At 39.6% G+C, this 19722-nt stretch overlaps 1 protein-coding gene across 1 annotated transcript in view; it reads left to right on the plus strand.

The window, feature by feature from the left end:
• Positions 1-19722, plus strand: part of CEP350 (centrosomal protein 350) — a 73367-nt gene that overhangs the window by 35390 nt on the left and 18255 nt on the right. Inside the window, 11 exon segments of the mRNA XM_054384425.1 lie at positions 745-908; positions 1395-1591; positions 2115-2299; positions 3183-3270; positions 3655-3801; positions 4571-4728; positions 11765-11970; positions 13530-13741; positions 14863-15007; positions 18259-18419; positions 18897-19036. Coding sequence (XP_054240400.1) covers positions 745-908; positions 1395-1591; positions 2115-2299; positions 3183-3270; positions 3655-3801; positions 4571-4728; positions 11765-11970; positions 13530-13741; positions 14863-15007; positions 18259-18419; positions 18897-19036 — 1803 coding nt within the window.

Consider the following 19722-nt stretch of genomic DNA (forward strand, 5'->3'; position numbering starts at 1 on the left):
CTGTATCTGGAATACAACGTCCAGTTTTGGGCAACTTGGTAGAGAAAAGACATTAACTTGCTGGTGCAAGTCTAGTGCTGAACCATCAAGATGGTTAGGAGGCTGGAGTACATGATGTGTAAAACAGGCTGAAGAAACTGAGTTAACTTAACATAGAAAAGAGAAAGGTAACCAGTGATCTGGTTTCAGTGTCCTGAAGGTGTTTTGTTAGAGAACATAAGGCTATGCTCTTCTTGGAGGTGCAGATGGAGATGACAGAAGGCAGTGGTGACATTGCAGAACAGGGAAAATCATCTGAAAACAAAATGCTCCCTGTGAGTGATAGAACACTGGAATAGGCATGCTGCAGGGAGGTTGTGGGATCCTCTGTCCTTGCAGGTGTTCAGAACTTGGATGTGACTTTGACTTTTGTTAGATGAAATACCTTCAGAAATTGTTGAGCTGAGATTATTCTGATTTCTGCACTGTGGCCTACCCGTGTACTTCTATTACATCACCCTTGTAACCTGAAAGTCACTTTAAGTCACTGGGTTTTGGAGTCCTTTTCTCTGTCCTAAGTATTTGCATTTTGCCCTTCTCAGGCTTGGAATTTTAAAGTAGTCAAACAGCAATATAAATACAAGCCCAAATCCTCTGCATGTCAGTTATTGCTGGGATGTTAGTCATGGTATCTACAGTAATCATGTAACATAAATATTTTGACATGTAATAATTTAAAAACATTATCTCTTGATAACACAGCAGTACCAGCAGCTGCCAAGAGAGTCCTTCAGCTCCATCTTCTAAGGAGAATGAGAAGAAGCTTTCCCATCATGAAAAGCTAACTAGCAGTATTGAAGAGCAGGCTCATACTGCTGTGGATGATTCCTTGCCAAGTGATAGTATTTTGTCACTGCCAGATGAAAAAGGTTAGCTTTCTTGTTTCCATGTGGTGAATCTGAAGGTGGTGAGGTGGGAAGGAGGGAGGTGCTGTTCTGGAATTAAATTCTGAAATAAATGACAAAATATATGTGTGAAGGAACTGACTCCCAGGTGAATTTGGCAAAGTGAGATGGGAACCTTTTGAGATTTTGTACATCAGTGTGACAGAGTCTAGGGGCCGTTCTCCTTTCTGCTGTGGTAGTTGTAGCCAGATGTTCACTTGCTGAGTCTGCAGGCTGAACAAATATTTTAGCAGCCCCATTATACCTGTGTACAGAAGCCTGTTAGGTCTTTTTAAGCTAGACAACAGTATTTTGTAGCCTAAATCAAGGTCACTTGTCCATCCACTCATTTTCTACATTAGTTACCTCCCTGTCTTCCCAGCCTTCTAACTTTATTTAGGTGAGACAGAGTAAAATTGCCTGAATGGTGCATACCCAAGCATAAAACCCCTTCCCTGATATCTCCCTCAGATTCCGCTTCTGTTGCAACAGAGTATTCCCTGAAATTTGATGAGTCCATGACAGAGGATGAGATTGAGGAAAAGTCTTTCCGGTCTTTGCTGCCCTCCGAGAGCCATCGCAGAAATAACTTGGAGAAGAAACGTGGTAATCGCGATGACTCTGACGAGGAAGTCTCACCAGAAAAAACAGCTCTGTCATCTATCAAGGTAGGTCAAGCCACCACAGTTAAGGTGAATTAACTGAAGTGGTTAAGCTTATGAGCTTCCAGTGAGCCATTCTTAGTTGTGTTTGCAAGCTTTAGGGTTCTTTTCATCCCTGTGGTTGCTTGAGCATCTCAAAAACAGAGTTGTATGAACCATGCTGTTTGTCACTGTTGTACAAGTGTGATGACTTGTCTTAGAGAACTCATCCAGGCCTCTGCCTGTTCTCTTGTGGCTTTGGGGAACAGGAGTGACTTTTTGAGGTAGGTTATAAAGGCCCAGTGGATTATCCTTCTACCATTCCTACACACAGCTAGGAAGTACAAGAGGATACTTCATCTCTCTGGCTCAGGAGGGCATGTCCTAAATCTGTCACACAGCCCAGCAAAGAAAAATCTGCTCTGCACAAAGCTCAGCTTCCCTTCTTGTTTTTGTATGTGTGTACCTGTGTATACTCACATTTTATAATTGAAAAGAGCCTTGGAATTTCTGTATTATCAAGTCATACTGAATTTCTCTGGCCTTTTAGGAACTGAGCATGCCATTCTCAGGAGGTCAAGATAGTTTCTCTAAGTTTACCATGGAGATGGTGAGACAATACATGAAAGAGGAGGAAATGCGAGCAGCTCATCAGTCCTCACTGCTTCGGCTCCGGGAGAAGGCTCTGAAAGAGAAGACCAAGGCTGAATTAGCTTGGCTGGAGCACCAGAAGAAGTAAGGCAGCCCTGAGTATACACTGTTGCTGACTGAAGATTTTTTGTACTTCTTGAAAGTTTTTTTGTAAGATTTTGCTTCCACCCCACCTTTATTAAGTATAGTTGCTAAAGTAATCTACTGGCAACAGTAATCTACAGAAATGTTATTGTCAGTTGGAAAGGACAGAAGCCATTTTGTATGTGGGCTTTGATCTTTATGTTGAATGTGGTTTGATAAAAGAGAATTTTAGTTGAACAGAAGATCATCAAATGTGTGTCAGTCAGAGAAGGTAGTTCCCAGCCATTACTCTACAAGTCTTAATTCAAGAAGGTATAGCACTGTCAAGCAGTTATACCTTTGTTTGGTGTCTAGCTGAGGTAATTTTCATTTACTCAGGCCAAATTTTTTGTATCTGGATACATGTTGTACTTAATGATTTGTTTCCAACCTAACATCTGCTTTGTCCTGAAATGCCCAGTTAAGTAGCTAGTGTTACCACTAAACAGTGGTGGCCAGATCAGTTAGTAATGCTTTTCCATGGTTACTCTCTGCATGAGTATCGTTGTTCACCAGGCACTTCATTCCACTTTCTTGTTATGAGTTTGACAAAGGATTGTAAAGTAGTGACCCAAGACCCTCTTTCTTTCTCAAACGTTGAGCATGCCACCTCTGCAGAGCTTCTGCCCCTTCATGTGAGATCTTGTATTACGTGAATTGGCCTTTTAACCGTGCATGTCTTTGGCAGTATGAAATAGTCCACTAACAGAGCATGCCAGTGATTTAGTACAGGCATATAGTCTCCTGCAGTTTAGGAAAACTATTTTGTTTGGGTTTTTTGTTGTTGGTTTGTATATATTTTTTTTTTTTTTTTTACTTATCCTTTCTTCTGATCTATTTGTAGGCATTTACGAGACAAGGGAGAGGATGATAAGATGCCTCCAATTCGAAAGAGGCAGCGTGGTCTGCTGCTGAGATTACAGCAGGAAAAGGTAACTGATGCCCTCTAGGAAAACCCTGTGGAAACCCCTCTGTAGCCATTGAATGTTTCAGATACTGCAAAAGCTAAGAATTGAGAAAACTTCACCCCAAGCTTTTAGATAGAAAGCTAGCAGTATTATTTGCCAATAACTTTTATTTGCATTTTGGTGGCACTTAACATATTTAAAAGGGGCCTTCTGTATCAGTGTATCACTGTTGAGACTAAGATGTATGAATTGATAATTCTGTGCTTCGCTGCTGAAATTCTGCCCAATTATTTCAGCATGTAATTTCAGTCAATTTAGACCCATGGCATGGACACAGTGGCAGGTTTAGAATGTGTTCTTGATAGCTGTCTGTCCCAGTTCTTACCTTTAATATTTTATACCTAAAAGGCAGAAATCAAGCGTCTTCAAGAGGCTAACAAGGCTGCTCGTAAGGAGAGACAGCTGATCCTTAAGCAGCAAGAGGAAATAGAACGAATCCGGCAGACTACAATGAAACTGCAGGAAAAGCTGAAGTCTGCAGGAGAAAACAAGCTGGTAAGTGTTGAGTACAGAAGGTAAAGTCTTCCCTCTTTTACTGTGCAACTGGGATTTAACTTCAGTGGTTATAGGAAAGCAATGCAGCTAAATTTGACCTATCACTCGGAATTTTTGTCTACCTCATATGGTCTCATCCTCTTTGTCTCAGCAATTTTGTGTTTAATTTCTGCAAAGTGTTGTTGAAGGGAATACATTTTGGAGAAGTTATAAAATGTTCTAGTTTAACTGAGCAGTAGATGTTGCCAGTCACTTTTTTGATACTTGGGTATCTCAGGCTCTGATTTTTGTTGGATTATTTGTCAAACCTGAGAGTATTAAGTGTAAGGACTAAACCCAAAACTTGCTGTTTTGTGGGTTTGCCAGTGTCATGACATGAACTTTCTTGCACCTGCTTTATGAGACAGCAAGACAGGAAGTTGTCAACTCTGTCAGCTTACAATGTTTTGGGGAAACACAAGTTTAATAGTAGTGTAGAAGGGATTGGTGTCCTGTTTGAGTAATTGAATCCTGGTGGGGTTTTTATTCTAGATACTGTTAGGGAAAAACCTACATTATGAAGGGGAAAAAAGTGTACCAAAAAAAAGTGTCAAATAAAAATGAAGTTGGAAAATGCAGTTAAATCTGCAGGTGGACGTACAGACTTACCTGAAGTATTATCTGATGTAATCTGAGGAGACCTAAGATAAATTGACGAAGTTTTTAAAAAGATTGTAGACTAAGTCCTCTTACTTTTAATGTTATGGGGGTTTTTAATTCTTCTTTGCAGGAATTTCCCAGCGAGGATGACATCAAGCAGAGCAATGCTTCTAGCCCGCTTCCAACTGATGGAGAAACACGCAGCCCTTCTCCAGTCTCAATCTCCAGCAGTGAGACTAGCAGCATTATGCAGAAACTTAAAAAAATGCGCAGCAGAATGGATGAAAAGTAACTAATTTGTATTCTTATTTACACAAATGTTTACTGTTGTAGTAGAATGAGTTGATTTAACCAGTATCTGCACTAAAAATGGCTGTCAGAAAAATCAGAGCTATTGATATCAGATACCTTCTGATCTCAGTTGCCTGAAAAATAGCTGATTGGAAGCATTAACAGAACTATATCAATCTTTGAATATAATATTTTAAAGGTTGCAATTCTATGAAAACTGAGATTAAAACACTGTTAGCTGGCAGACCATGTGGTCATGGTTTTGTTGCAGTGGATTGGTTTTAATATTCTTTGTAGTTGGTGAAAAGCTCATCAATTTAAGAGATTTTGATGCTTGTACCTACAAGGACTGTGGCCAGGCTCCAGCTTGATGGCACATCTTGTCAGAGTTCCTCTTACAATGACAGAACTGAAGTCAAATGGCCAAAAGAATGCCTTTATTTATGCCCCCTTTTATTTTAAAAGGAAAAAAAAATTGTAGGGAGTGAGACTCTGGAATTAAAGTACCAATGTTTATCTTGAATTGAAGCATATGTTCTAAATAGCAATAGTCTTATGCCAAAACTAGGAACTGAATTTGAGATCTGGCTCAAGAAAGTCATTGAGCTTCTCAGGCATGTGACTTCTACCTTGTTTTGCAGCTGCTGAATTTTAGTTCTGATTTCCATTAACATCAGCTAGGGATGAATCCTGTAAGTATTTTCTTAATAGAGGTGGTATGTGTGTGCCTGAGAAGACGGACAGTTAAGACAAGCTCTCTTTTCTTCATGTGTGGTCCACAGGTTGGAAAAAAATAAGTTGAAAATGGTCATTAGTCTTCAAAGGAAACAGTGAAGTATATGTGCGGTTCCTGTGTCTGAAAACTAGGAGAAATCTGTTTTGAATAAAAAGTTGTTTCTGCATCTTTTCAGTCAACGAATTACTTTGCACTAAACTTCCCAAATGCTTTACCAGCATGTGCTCATGAGCTTGAAGCCTTAAGTACTTATTTGAGACTAACCCATCAAAAGTCTGACCTTTACCAGTTGCCATATGAAATTCTCTTCTCTTAATTTTTTTAACATATAACCAGGGCAAGTCACTGTAGTTTAGTCCCTAGGGGTGATCTTCATAATGTTTTTTCTCTTGAGACTCTTAACAGCTGGATGAAACTTCACAAGGTGAAACATTGCCATTTGCAAAGGCAAGCTGGCTGTGACCCCTCAGCACCGTATTAGCTTCAATCATTTGAGAAGCACATTTCCCACACTTGCATGTAGTTGTATATGACAAAGCTAAAACCCAGTAGCAGTAAGTGAGGATTTCGTATAAGTAGGTAAGAAACAAAACCATGTTTCAGTTAGATAGTCTTCTTCATGTTCTAGCCTGAACTGATTGCTCTTTTGTTCAGGCTTTTCTGGTAGGATTGGATAAATTGAACAGCCAAGTGTCTCCAAAGTGTCCTCTTTCCAAAGGCAAACTCAGATGTGCTCTGTAGACCATGTTGACTTCTGGGGTTTCAAGAAAAGGAAGGTTTTGTTTGAATTTTTTTCTTCTGATCCCTTCTTTCTGTTTAAAAGATGGTCTGTATCTTATTTTTTTTTTTTTCCACCCAAGCTTCAGCATGCAAAATTCTAAATGATGATAGAGAAGTTACAGCTTATGTTACAAGAAATAGCTCATGAATTTTACTGAATATAGTACTAATACTGTAAGAGATTATAAATCTATTTTTTATATTCAGGACTTCCTTTGCCAGTTTTGATCAGGTTTTGTCAATATTGGTTTTGATACCTTCTTTTCTTCAAAGTATCTTCATTTCTAAGCAACACTTACAATTGCAGGAAGAATTACATATGGAGTAAATAATTGTTCTTATTCTTATAAGGGATAGTAGTAGATACAAAGTATGTTCTACAATTCAAGATATTTTAGTTTTTCCAAAATATTGCTCACCCGGCTAATACTTTTCAAAAGGTGGATAGCAGAATTTGAACTGAAAGAATTGGTTTTAGGTGAAACAAGTAGAAATTGTCTGCTGTACTGTATATTTTCATGTATTTTTGATTTAATGGTTTTGTCTTGGTTTGCTGTAGATGTTCAGAGGAAGTAGTCTTTTGTGTAAACATAAATGGTTCTCTAGAAGTCATTTCTATAGTTTTTGCAGACCTTCTGCAGGTATACTGGTAGCAATAGTGCTTACTAATTGAAATACAGTGCTGACTTGGTATCTTTTTTAAATGTCCTTATTTGTAAAACATAAGGATAATACTAAACATAATAGAGACATTTTGGTTTGGAATGTCATGATAGGAAGCTGCCATTTGAAAGGAATCAGATTGTGAGCTGTGGCAAAAGGAAGGAAGCTCAGTGACAAAGTACAAAGGAACTAGAGGAAGGAGTTGGAAAGCCTACTTTGCTGGATTCACACTGCTCCACAGCCAAGCAGAAATCTTTTGGCCTCCTTACTTATGGGGCAGCTTTAATATTTCTCTTCTGCTAAAAGGGGAACAAAAAACCAGTTTGTTTGAATTTTAATTGATGAGTTTGTGTAGCCTGCATGTGAACAGGAGCATGCTCTGTCAAAGAGAATTAACCATTTTCCCCTTACTTTCCTTGCATATGCAACTTTAGTGATAATCTGTGCAATAGGAGAACTGATTAAATGCTAATTTTCTTTTGCTTTTCCTTAATATGCTTCTTAGCTTACATTGTAGTTGATAGAGCTATGTGGAGCATGGTATTTTTCTATGAATATAATAATTAATTCATTAGGAATTAGCTTAAAATGGTGATTCATTAGGAACTACCATTTTAAGCAGAGCTGTACATTTATGGAGATTTTTTTTTTTTAAACAGTAGGTGTTAGTACTTCAAATGAAAGAGGCAATACGTGAATATTCTGAGACCAAGTCTGCACTTTGTTGCAAAAAAACCCAAACCATAAAATAGCATGGCAGGTATATCCTTTTCCTGGAATTGCTCCTGTTTTAAAAATACATCTATTTAATCTCCCTTTTTTGTCCTTTCATTGGTGTTTACCTTTGTAGTTTTACTGAGGTTTCACCAGGTATATGAAAATGTGTTTAAAGTTTCAACCTAGCAAAGTTGTTTGTAGCACAAAACCAGCATGCTGTGGAATGCTAGTAATATACTTAACACTCAGAATAGCAGGAGTTGCAGAAAGATCAGGTTGAGATAAGGTAACCAGTGCATGTGGAAGTCTGCATCTGAGTAATTAAACTCCTTCCAAACTGTAAAGGAAAATGAAGCAATGTGTCAGTAGCTTGCCTTCAACTAACAGAATGTGAAGTGTTGCAAATGTGTGTGTTCTGTTACCTTCTGCATAACAGTGTATAGTTTCTCTACTTCAGATGTTGGGTAATAACTATACCATGTTAAATGCGCAATTAATGTGCAAGTTCTTTGCTAGGTGCTATCCTTTTCTCATTCTTTCTGCCTTTTTTTGCTATCTTAGTTTTAAACTCTTCCTCCTTATTTTGTAGACACTGCTCTCCCGTTCACTACTTCTTCTCTGTCTTTACGTCTCACCACTGGGCCTCTCTCAGTGTCTGTTTTCCCAATCTACACCCCAAATTCCAGCTGTATATCTACAACCAATTGGTCAGGTAACTGTATCTTTCTCTAGTGGTGGACTCTTTGATAGAGCATGCTCTGTTCAGTCCTCGAAAGTCAAGTGGTTCTTGGTCAGTGAACGTCTTTGACACTTGGTTTTGTTTCCACTTAATGACATAGTGGGATTCAGTGTACCCTCAGCAAGTTTGTAGACCACACCAAGCTGAGCAGTGTAGGTGATTTGCTTGAGGAAAGGGTTGCCATCTATAGAGACGTTGATGTGCTTGAGGGGTGGGCCTTTGTGAACCTCATGAAGGTCAGCAAGGCCAAGTGCAAGGTCCTGCACCTGGGTCCCCAGTGTTTACATAGAACTGAGGGATGAGTGGATTGAGGGCAGCCCTGCAGAAAGAGACTTGAGGATACTGGTGGACAAAAAAGTTAGACATGAGCTGGCAATATGCACGTATCCTTGGCTACACCCCCAGCAGCACGGGAAGCAGGTCAAAGAGGTGATCTCCCCCGCTGTTCTGCTGCGGTGGGGCCCCACCTGTGGTGCTGGGTACAGCTCTGGACATGAAGCAGGGCCAGAGGAGGCCATGGAAATTATTGGAGAGCTGGAACCCTTCTGGTGTGAGCACAAGCTGAGAGAGCTGGGGTTGTTCAGCCTAGAGTAGAGAAGGCTTTTCAGTAAGAAACGTTGAAGAAAGACTTTTTAACAGGGCCTGTAGTGATAGGAGAAGGACTGAAGGTTTTAAACTAGGAGAGGGTAGGTTTAAATGAAGTATAAGGAAGACAGGGGTTTTATGATGAGGGTGGTGAGGCAGTGGAACAGGTTGCCCAGAGAAGCTGTGAATGTTGTATCCCTAGAAGTGTTCAGGGCCAGGCTGGATGGGACTTTGAGCAACCTGGTCTGGTGGACACTGTCCCAGCCTATGTGAGGGTGTTGGACTAGATGATCTTTGAGGTCCCTTCCAACCGAAACTGTTCAGTGAGTTTAATCTGTGTCTGAGTGGCAGACATTTCATTCTGCTCCTGCTGTCTGGTCACTACTTCAGAATAGCTGGTGAAACCATCTAGTTTGGGCTTCAAGTCATTACACCTTGGATATAAATGTACAAGTACAGGTTAGAGCAGCAGGCTGATGCTTCCAGATTAATATTTGCAATGCATGGATAGAATGTGTGATATTAGCACCAGAGAAACAGCTGAGACTTGGAAATCATGCTAGTATCATCTGAATGCTGCTGCTGCTTCTTTGCTCCCCAAAATTTCCAGCTTCCCAGATGCCAGATGTGGTTTTGGTTTAATTTTTATTTTTTTGTTTTTTTTTCTGTGAAAGTGCCCCTGCTTTTGAGGATAAATGTGTATCCTTGGTGTTGCAACTGGAACCCTCTAGACTGTAGTAAATATTAAGGTAGTGTGTATGCTACCTTGTGGCTCCAACCAATTAAACTCCAGGGTTATAAAAGGATCTGCACCTTTAGCCATGCTGATTTAATCCTCTTCTTCCTGTAGGCTGAATGTTGGAACCCTTCACTCCCATCACTTCTTTTGGCTGACCTTTCTTATGAAGAAGTCTTTGTGTGGTGATTGGTTTCATGGTCATTTTGTCAATTCTCCTGCTGTGTGTGTGGCCTTCTGGGTTAATACATTTGACATCTGCTTTTATGGAGTCCTGCTCTTTTAAAAACCATTTATTCATTTATTTCTCTTCCACTTCATTTCAACGGGGCTTGCCTCCCTCAACATCCAGTAAACCATCAAGATCCAGGCATTCTGGTGCAGTGAGTGAAGGAAGAAGAAAAAGTTGCCTTTTGCATTGAGATCGTTATAATAATGAGACCTCCATAGCAAGTTCCAAATACGTGATCTACTAGGCTAATTGGAACTGATGTGCATCTGAAAGTCAGAGGTGATAAATCTGATAGTGCTGGTGAAGACATAATGTAGACATGACTGTCCATGTCATAGTTGTAAGGCAGCAACAGTTGACAGTCTAATTTTTTAATTATATTAATCTGTCAGTTTTGACTAAGAGTAGATGACGTTCGATGTTTGTCTATGGAAAGTACTAAAGTAATGCATGGGAAATCATGGGATCTGTCAGCTTGAAGGTGGTAAGTGTTCCAGAGACTCTGAGGTGTGTCTTTCTTATACCCGCTCTTGTTTTGATCATAGGAAGGAAGGTTGTGGGCATGTCTTACTGGCTTCTGAAACTTTTGTCTTCACATCATAGCTTGTCCACCTTACCCTACTCTGTCTTAGAGGAGGACTTACCTGAATCTTAACCTTTCTGATCAGCTGCCAGCTCCCTTTTCCAGAGAGCAGAATGAATGCTGAGTAAGCAAACAAGAAATGTTCCTTAGCAGGCAAGAGCTGCAGATTAGCCAATTGGTCATTCCACTTCCTGTAAATGAAAGAGGTTTTTTGAAACATGAGACATTAAAAAGCAGAAATGAAATTATCTGCTTTGCAGCTTAAAAACTTTGATGCTAAATGTTTGAGATGTCTTGAAAGTGACAAATTATAAAGGCAGTTGCAAAACATCACATCACAAGTCTGTAAAGACTGCCTTTCTAGGCACACACCTTCTGTATCAATGATGAGCTGTCACTGTAGCTGGCAGACCATGTATTTTCTAGAGGGTGATTCCGTGACATCTTAAACATCTTAAAATGTTAGAAATCAGACATAGTGTTCTTCTAGAGCTGGTAAAGAGAATTAGAATATGCACACATACCTATTCATACCTGTGATGTTCTATAAGAACTTAATTTCTGAGGCTTCATGGAAAGAAAAACTTAAGAAATCTTTGTCAGAAAGAAAATACCTGCTTTAATCTTCATCTGTTCTAAACCAACAGCCAGATAGGAGAGTAGCTGGGGTAAAAACAGTCCTGCATCCTTATTCTCTTGATGCAATCAGCTCACAATTAACATTCCAGGTGTGGTGATCCATGCAGATAATGCTTAAAGGGAGAAGGATTAAAGTTCCAGTAACTCAGAATTACAAATACAGAATCGCCTTCTCTTACAATTATGTATTTGGCAAGAACTGTGGGGCAACTGAGGTTACAATTTTTCTGTCAGTGGGGTTGGCAAAAAGACGGATTCCTTTTTCAGTCACTGCTTTCATGAGGGTTCCAGTTTAATACCACAGGTACTAAAATTTTGTGTCCTGAAATTGGAAACTTCTCCTGTTCACTTTATGGATAATGAACAGCTTTTTAAATGTAAAAAAAATGTAAGCAGCATGTTTACAGTATGTTGTAGACTTATTACAAAGAAAAAATAATCTTGTCTACTTGCTGGGCTGTTTTTTCAGCAGCACTTGAGAAGTCTAGGAGATAGTAGTTAGTGTGGGTATCATCCGAGAAAACAATTTGAACAGCTATAATTCTGGGAATTATGGCAACAGAGCATTGGGACCTTTGAGTGTGGTTGGCTGTTTTCCCATTGTCCTCTGCTCTGTCTGTCAGGTTCCTAACTAAGCGAGAACAGAAGCTGATGCAGCGTCGACAACATGCTGAAGAGCTGCTGGAGTGGAAACGCCGCCTGGATGCAGAGGAGGCAGAAGTACGGCGTATAGAAAAGCAGGCCCTAGCTGCCTGGGACAAAGAGCTGCTGAAAACCAAAACAGCCAAGAAAGACAAAGACCTGGGAGATCAGAGAACTGAGCCCAAAGGTAATGGAAAGAGGGTGGAGGGTGATGCAAATGGCAAGAGTAAAGCATAATCTGCACTTTCTTCTTTCTTTTTTTTTTTGATATTTTGGTGGTGGTTCTTCTCTGGATACTCTTAGGATCTCAATTTTTCTGCACTCTCTACTGCCTTCTGTGGCTACCTTCTTCTAGCCCTATTTTACACCTTGGTTAAATGTGCGTTGCTCCTTTGCTTTGTATCTTCTCAAGTGAGCAGTGCAGCATAAGACCTTCAGACACTTCTACATGCAATTTCGGTCTTTTACATACAAAATGCTGCATGCTCTTTTGCATGTCCTCTGAACTTACTTCATTAGAACCATTTTCTCCTCTTTGAGTGTGTCTTGTTAGCCTTATTACTGCTGGTGAGGATGGTTCTTATCAGGGGCTTTTTTCCCCATGTTTTGTTCTCAAAAAATGGAAAGCTTTTTTTAATTCCCTCTTTTGTTAATGTGGTGTAACTGTTTGAAACATGCAAACATGCTAAGGTGTGCTAGGATGTAATTGGTATAAGTGATGCTCTTGTGAGGAAAAATAAGTTCCTAGATGTTGGGAGCTACAGCTTTACTGGTCTGTCTGAAGTGGACCATACTTTGAACAAAGAAAACTGGATTGTGGTGGTAGACAATAATGAACCTTCAGGGACTGATCTGGAAATAATCCATTTTCTGTTTTGTTTTGTTTTTTCCCAATTTGCTGAAAGCAGGCAGCATGTCCTTTTGTGTGTGAAGGGGATTCAGACTTAGCCCCTATTACACTCATTACTGAAAACAGTCACGTGGATTTTTAGGCATTGTAAGACATTTTAAAGATGCTATGTGTATGAGTCAGTAGTTCCAAAGAAGAGAAATTCAGCAGCAATGCTGAATTCTCATCAACAGATGAGAAAATACGCTTGCTTTCTGTTAATTATATCTACCAGTAAGCACTGGAGCACAGCCCTGCTTCAGAAGTTGTTCCTCTGCTCAGCCTTTGCTCAAATATTGAATAATTCCCCATGGCTGCTGCCTCAGTAATGGTGTGACTCCTGTGGAATTTAGTAAACAGGAATATTGACAAACCCAACTTAGTGTTCTACTTGTTGCCAGTTGAGAGACTCATCATGAAATCATAACATTAAAATGTTTTCTGCAGCTACTGTAAAGGAAGCAATCAATTCTACATTCAAGATCTGGCTTGCAGATTATATGCTCCTCCATGACTTCTTCAGACTAATAGTGACTTGCTGGGGTATGGTCAACTGGAAAGACAGGTTTCCTTAATAATCTTTTTGGAGTGTGTTGTCTGGAAAATGTTAGAATAGCCTGGAAACCTCTTTATTTTAGACATTCAGTGATCACTGAGAACACTGGTTGATCTTAAATTGTAGTTGTCTGGTAAACATGCTTGTCCTTGATAAACATTCCATCCTCACTGTCAAGGCGAATTGAATAACACTTGCCAATTTGACATGTATTGGTAGCAGATACATCATGCAGCAGTATCTCTGAAGACATGTAAGTCAATGCAAGTCCTCATGTGCCTTTTCTCTCATTCTATCTCAGAAACAGCTAGTGAAGAAGAGTCTGCAGTGCCTTCTTTCTCTCATCTGAATGGTGAAAGCTCTATCCCAGAAGATCTTGGCAGTCCAGCTGCTGAGTCTGTCCCATCAGAGACTATGGGCCATGTACAGCCAGAAAGCCCAGATCAGAGTACAGCTAATGAAGAAATGGTTTATTCTGAAGAGTCCAAGTCCTTTACCCCACCTAGCAAACTTGTGAGTGAGCTTTTTATCATTTATGTGTATATATTTGTTAACACTTGTAAAAGGCTATCAGAGTTGTCAAAGCAGAGATTAAACTACTGTTTTACATTACTGTGAATAGACACTGTGATCAGGTATGTGCTCTGAAGACTTGAGGATACACTGCTTCAGCTCAGAGTTGAGATATTTTTACACTTGTGGGTAGTCTTGCAAAACATTTTGCGTTTGTGGTGTAGGTATGCAGCATGAAGTGGCAGAACGCTGACCCAGTTTACCAGTGTGAATTAGCTGTAGGCTAGAAATACTTCGAGGCCTTGGAAGCTATGCTCTGTTTTTCCACTTTATTTGCCAGTAGTGTAACCTGAAGTGTAGCTATAGGATGAAGAAGCAGACTTGTAACCCCAGCCCATTCCTTTGGGTTTCAGATGATACCTGCTTGCTAGCTAATTCTGCCATACTGTTCTGCTCTAACTACTATTTCTGCTTGGTTGATAAATTTGCACTGTGTTCAGTGAGACAGAAAACGCAGTGTCAGTGGGGTAAAAGAACTGCTCATCTACTTAGTACAAATACTTTCTTGGAAAGTTTGAAAGGAGAAGATAGTGAGGTAAAATGCCTAATGCACGCTAGAGGTTACGTTCACGGTGTACGACAGGTTGGTGGTATAATGTCGAAGCAGCAAGCGGCATTTTGGAAGAGTATTTGCCTAGCTTCAGAGCTCTGTTTTACTGATTTAGAATGACATCTTGCACTCTTTACATGGAATGGCTTCACAGATATATATTTCCTTGGAGTTCCTATTGCCCTGGTTGTTACTAAATAAGATTACATAAATGGTATTGAACACCTGTGAGTCAGAAACATTTCAGCTCACTTAGGTGGCAGCAGAGTAGTCTAAGCAGGTTTACTGAAGTCTAGGCTCCAAGCAAGTAGTCAGTTCTTGCTGCTCTTGGTATTTTTATTGTCTAGCAAACTAAGCTTAAATTCTTAAGAAGGCTAAATAGTTACCACTACTTCTGAGTTGTCCTGTAGTCATGTTGTTCTTTCCTTGTAACTAGCTTCAAGTGACAGTGATCTACTTTCAAACTGAGCTTTATGTGCAATTACTTACTTGTCCTTTTCGCTTCCATTAGCCTCCTCCCAAAAGCAGCATATCTGTATCAAAGCAAGATTCCAGCAAAAGCAGCCATAGAACTGGAGGACAGCTGTATTCACCAGTGAAGTCTCATCAGATATCTCACACCTGGTCTGATGAATCTTTATCTATGACTCAGTCAGGTAAGTGTAATATCTGCTTGGGCTTAAACTGCCTTTTCAAAGCTTTGTGCTTTTAGCAAGTAGTCTTGAAATGCAGACACAAATGTGGGGAGTCAGGCAGAAATTCCTAGAAATTGCCACAGTTTGGGGTTTTGTGAGAGCATTTTCTCATCACTTCAACATAATAAGATCTTAATGAAGATGATGTATATATATTATCTCTTCTTTTGGAAAGTAATGCAGCTTGCTGCAAACAGGTGTGAAGAAGGTAAGAGGCAATAGTTAAGGTAATCCTAGAATTTAGAAATGCCAAGGTTAGCTGTGTTTTTAGGAGGTGACACTCATCCACATTTCATGTTGTAAAAAAACAGAATATGATTCAGCAGCATACAAACATGATCATCCTCCTGAGCACAACCTGTATCCAGAATTAACACGACAATATGAGTAAGCCCATAGGACATTCTGCATGTGCAGAATGATTGGATACTTCAGGACTTAAGTTTCTATCTTTGAGGAGGGTTTGAACTGTGCACAGTGAAATAGGGTCTAAGATTACATTTTTAACTATAAAATAGAAGATCTACTGTGTGGACTCTTTATACTATTTCCTCCAGTACCCATTTTCTGGCTCCCAGAAAATGCTGAGGGAGAGAAGTGAATTGGTACAGAGTAATCCTCTCCCTGTTGTGCACTTGCAGTCTGTTAATTTTGTGGATTCTGGAACTTCTTGAACCACCATTCAGGTGCTCACCATCATCAGCTCTGTTAAAGTGTAAAGTCTTTGAACCTTTCAGTGCTTTTAGTCTCTTAAAACGTTTTTTGTTCCACAGTGCAGTGGCTATAGCCACATCTATTAGCAAATGAGAGAGCATTTTCCTGCTTGTTTGTGGGGTTTTTTCCCTGGTTTTGTTTGTTTGGTTTGGTTTGGTTTTTTTGTTTTTTAATTCCCTAAATAATCACCCTAAATTAGGTGATTCTGTTGTATGTTCTGGCTGCTGTTTGTGATAGATGGGTAACGTTCTTGCATGTGTACGCATCCATTCTTTGTGATGCTTGACGTAGCAAGTTTAGTAATATGGGGTTTTGGGTTGGGTTTTTTGGGGTTTTTTTTGGTTAATATGTATGGGAGTGCAAGAGAAGCAGTAATTTTGAGGTAGCTGTTCTCCTGACTATTAGAGAAATGAAGCAGTAACACCTTAGTGTTTTAACACAAATTACTCGTTGGGGATTCCTTCTGGAGAGCAGTTCTCAATGCATTGAGGCATTAAGCAGCTGGATAGAGTTATTTTCAAGTTCTGCCTGAGCAACCACATAAGGAAGCAGCTCTGAAAAGCAGAGCAGGCAACAGCATCACTGCTGTAAAGCAAAGTATTTGCAGTCTTTGATTTCAAACACTGAAGAAAGGATAAGAGGTGAGAAGCCGATCAGGATAGTGCTGGTTTCACAATAAATCATTCCATTGTAAAGAGATAAATCTTCTGAGCTGCTGAGTAGTAATGAAGTCATTGCTCTGTCAGTCTGATGCACACGTAGACAAGATCATCCGAGATGAAAGCATGTGCAGATCTTTCCCTTATGAGTTGATCAAGGAAAGGCTATAATTACACAGTGGTCCCTTACTGTTTGGGAGGAGTTGTTAATTACAGTGGCATCATAAAGTGCTCCTGATTAGCAAGTGAGATTCTGTTGTAGTGCCAGATTCTTTTTTGTGCCAGGCTGTTTGGTTTTTAAACTTCCTAAATGATTGACAAGAGTTGTTACTGGAGAAAGAATACAGTAGTGGCTGTTGTTGATCGTGAAATCCTTTATTATGGTGGTTTGTTGCATCGAGAAATGAGACTGATGAGCAAAATGTCTAGCTCTTCCTGCTAGCTGACCAAATAATACTGGTGCCTTAATTTCTAAGATGATCAGTAATGCAAATGGGTTTTGTGTCCTTTTAGTCTACAAAACATGACAGGTAATACTGAGTCTTAGAAAAGCGAAGCAGCCAAGATCCTGAGCTCCTGCTGTAGAAGAGGAAGGAGGGGCATGAACCCTAGGGAGGAGCTCTCTAGTAAGACTGTATCAGATAAATACCCTGAAGAAGCTTTGATACATAATTGTGGTAGCACCAATCTGTGACAAAGATCTTGTTTTGCACAATGGTGGTAGTGATTTAAAACAAGAAACAAGCTGACATAATCAGGTGGGTGGAAAAAAAATAAGGAGGAGAGACTGAGGCAGTCCTTTTATAAAGCCTGGAAAGTCTAAGAGGCCAAGAGGTTGTTATAGCAGAAATAATGAAAGTAGCTGAGTTACTGGTAGAATGGGGTTATCATCCAGAGAATGGATCGCAGTATCTGGAAATACTGTCTTGGGGTAAACAGGTAGAACGTCATCAGAAGTTCTGGAAGACCAGGTTACAGGGAGTTCTGGGAATGGAGAGGAATGGAGGAGATGGAGGTAATGGAGGTAATTAGTGAGGATAACAGTGAAGAAGAAAATTGTTTAGGTGAAGAACAGCTGCAGTCAGTAATGGCACCACAGGAGGATCTGTAAATTTGGACACCAAGTAGCTTTGTATAAGCTGTTATTGGGTAGTCCACTACATCTCTAACCTCAGCACTGCCCTCATTCACCCTGAATAAATTGTCCTCCTGAGGCCTGACAACTGTGAAAACCTCTGCGTTGTTCAAATTGACTTTCCTTCTGGTTGATGGCCATTCAGGTCTCCATTTCATAGATGGGTTTAGCCTGGGTGGCTGGAAATCTAAATCGGCCAGGAACTTAGAGGAGTCCACTATTCCAAGTGAAATTCTCATCAATTAAGTATACCCTGTAGCTTAAAACTGTATGTTGTGATTGTAAACAAATATTTCAGATACATTTTTTGGTATGAATCTTTGAGGCATTGTATTTTTAAGTGAGTCAAAAAAACCCCAAACCACCAACCAATTTTTGGCAGCTGATGTGATCAGCAGTTAGGGAGATAGCAGCATAAAGATGGGCAGTCTATGTGAAAAAGTTTGGTAACAAGTTACTGTGTGTCTCAGAGCCTTTCTCTTCTAAATGAAGTAAGATGGAACACTTTTTCAAGCGTTATATGGTAGTGGTGAATCCGAGATGCACTTAGGAGCCTTACTATATTAAAATTAACATGTAGACATCAAATTCTTTGGTATCTTGCTTGGATTACAATTTGTATTTATGAAATCATTGCTCATTGTTTTGTATAAAACAGGTTTGTGAGATGCAAACTTACAAAAACTAAACCTAAACTCTTTCAGAAACCACATCTGATCAAAGTGACATTGAAGGACGGATCAGGGCCCTGAAGGATGAACTACGGAAAAGAAAGTCAGTGGTTTACCAACTGAAAAAAGAACAGAAAAAAAGGCACAAGGAGAGACTGAAGGCCCAGGAAGCCAGTCTGATCAAACAACTGGAGGTTAGGAGCAGTTGGAAGAAGGGTGAAATAAAAGATTGTTAGCCGTAGATAAACCATTATAATACGGATGTTGTTGGCAGAATATTGTACCAACAGCTCTGAAAGTCACATTATAGTGGTAGAGGGGTGTCTGTGTTCTGGCAGTTTAACTGTTTTCTGTGGTGAACCTTGAGACAAAGATACCATTCCCTTTCAGTATGTCTGTCTTTAATAGGTTACTACTATCAGTGTTCCAGGGGGATCATGTATCTTTATGCACATGTTAATCCAAGCTAGGATACTGGAGTGATGCCCATGTCATTTGGTTTTGAAAGTAAAGAATTAAAATTTCTGTGATTCACTAAAGCTGTAGAACTTTAGGAAGTTAAATAATTAGTTACAGAGAAACCAATTGTATCCTATATTCATTAAATAGCTTTTGGTTGATGAGGTATAGTTATGGTTTAGGAGATTAACATCTCTGTTTTCCATGAGCAGTCATATGATGAATTTATCAAGAAGACTGAAGCAGAGCTGAGCCAAGATCTGGAGGCATCACCAACAGCCAAACCTCAAATTAAAACTCCGTCTTCAGCTACTGCTGAAAAACCCAAGATCAAAGCACCACCACTCCATAGGTAACTGAGATTTCTGGTGTGGGTTTGTTTTTGTTTTTGTTTTTTCCTGAAACTGTGGTCAATTGTTTCATCAGAAACCATGAGCACAGGGAAAGCTGGTAACTTCTCTTCTTTAAAGCACTGGACAATGGCAGCATACTGTTGACCCATTTGCTGGTGTTTCCAGACCCAAAACACATAAGATGTACTGTCCTTGTAATCTTATGCATCTCATTTTTGTCCTGCCCAGCCTTTTGAGTCCTATTTTCAGGTTCTTTCTGAAGTACAATTTTCAGCTGGGCAAGAATTGTTCCAAATAGTTGTGTGGATTACAGACCTGAAGAAATTTTTTTTTCCTGTTTTTTGATCACTCATCATGCTTGCCACAGTGTGGAGCAAACCAGTCATCTTTGCAACTTAAATCTGGTTTAGGTCTGAGTTGGTAGAAGGTAGAGAATTCAACTGATTTCTGTACTTCCTACTGTATTATTGTTTCATTTTCTCCAGAAGATGGTGCAATTTTGGTGTATTCAGATAAAAAAATGATAAAATATGTTTTTGTTTTTTGGCTGCAAGAAAGGCTGAAGTCTGATAAGTTTTTAAAAAAAATTAGTTTCCAGGACTCACCAAACTCTGTCCCCATTCCTATTTTCTAAGGTCACAGTATGTTGAAAAAGCAAACTGTGTTATCATTGGTGTGATGGTAT

Source organism: Indicator indicator, chromosome 10, assembly GCF_027791375.1.
Source record: "Indicator indicator isolate 239-I01 chromosome 10, UM_Iind_1.1, whole genome shotgun sequence".
In the NCBI taxonomy this organism is placed as follows: domain Eukaryota; kingdom Metazoa; phylum Chordata; class Aves; order Piciformes; family Indicatoridae; genus Indicator; species Indicator indicator.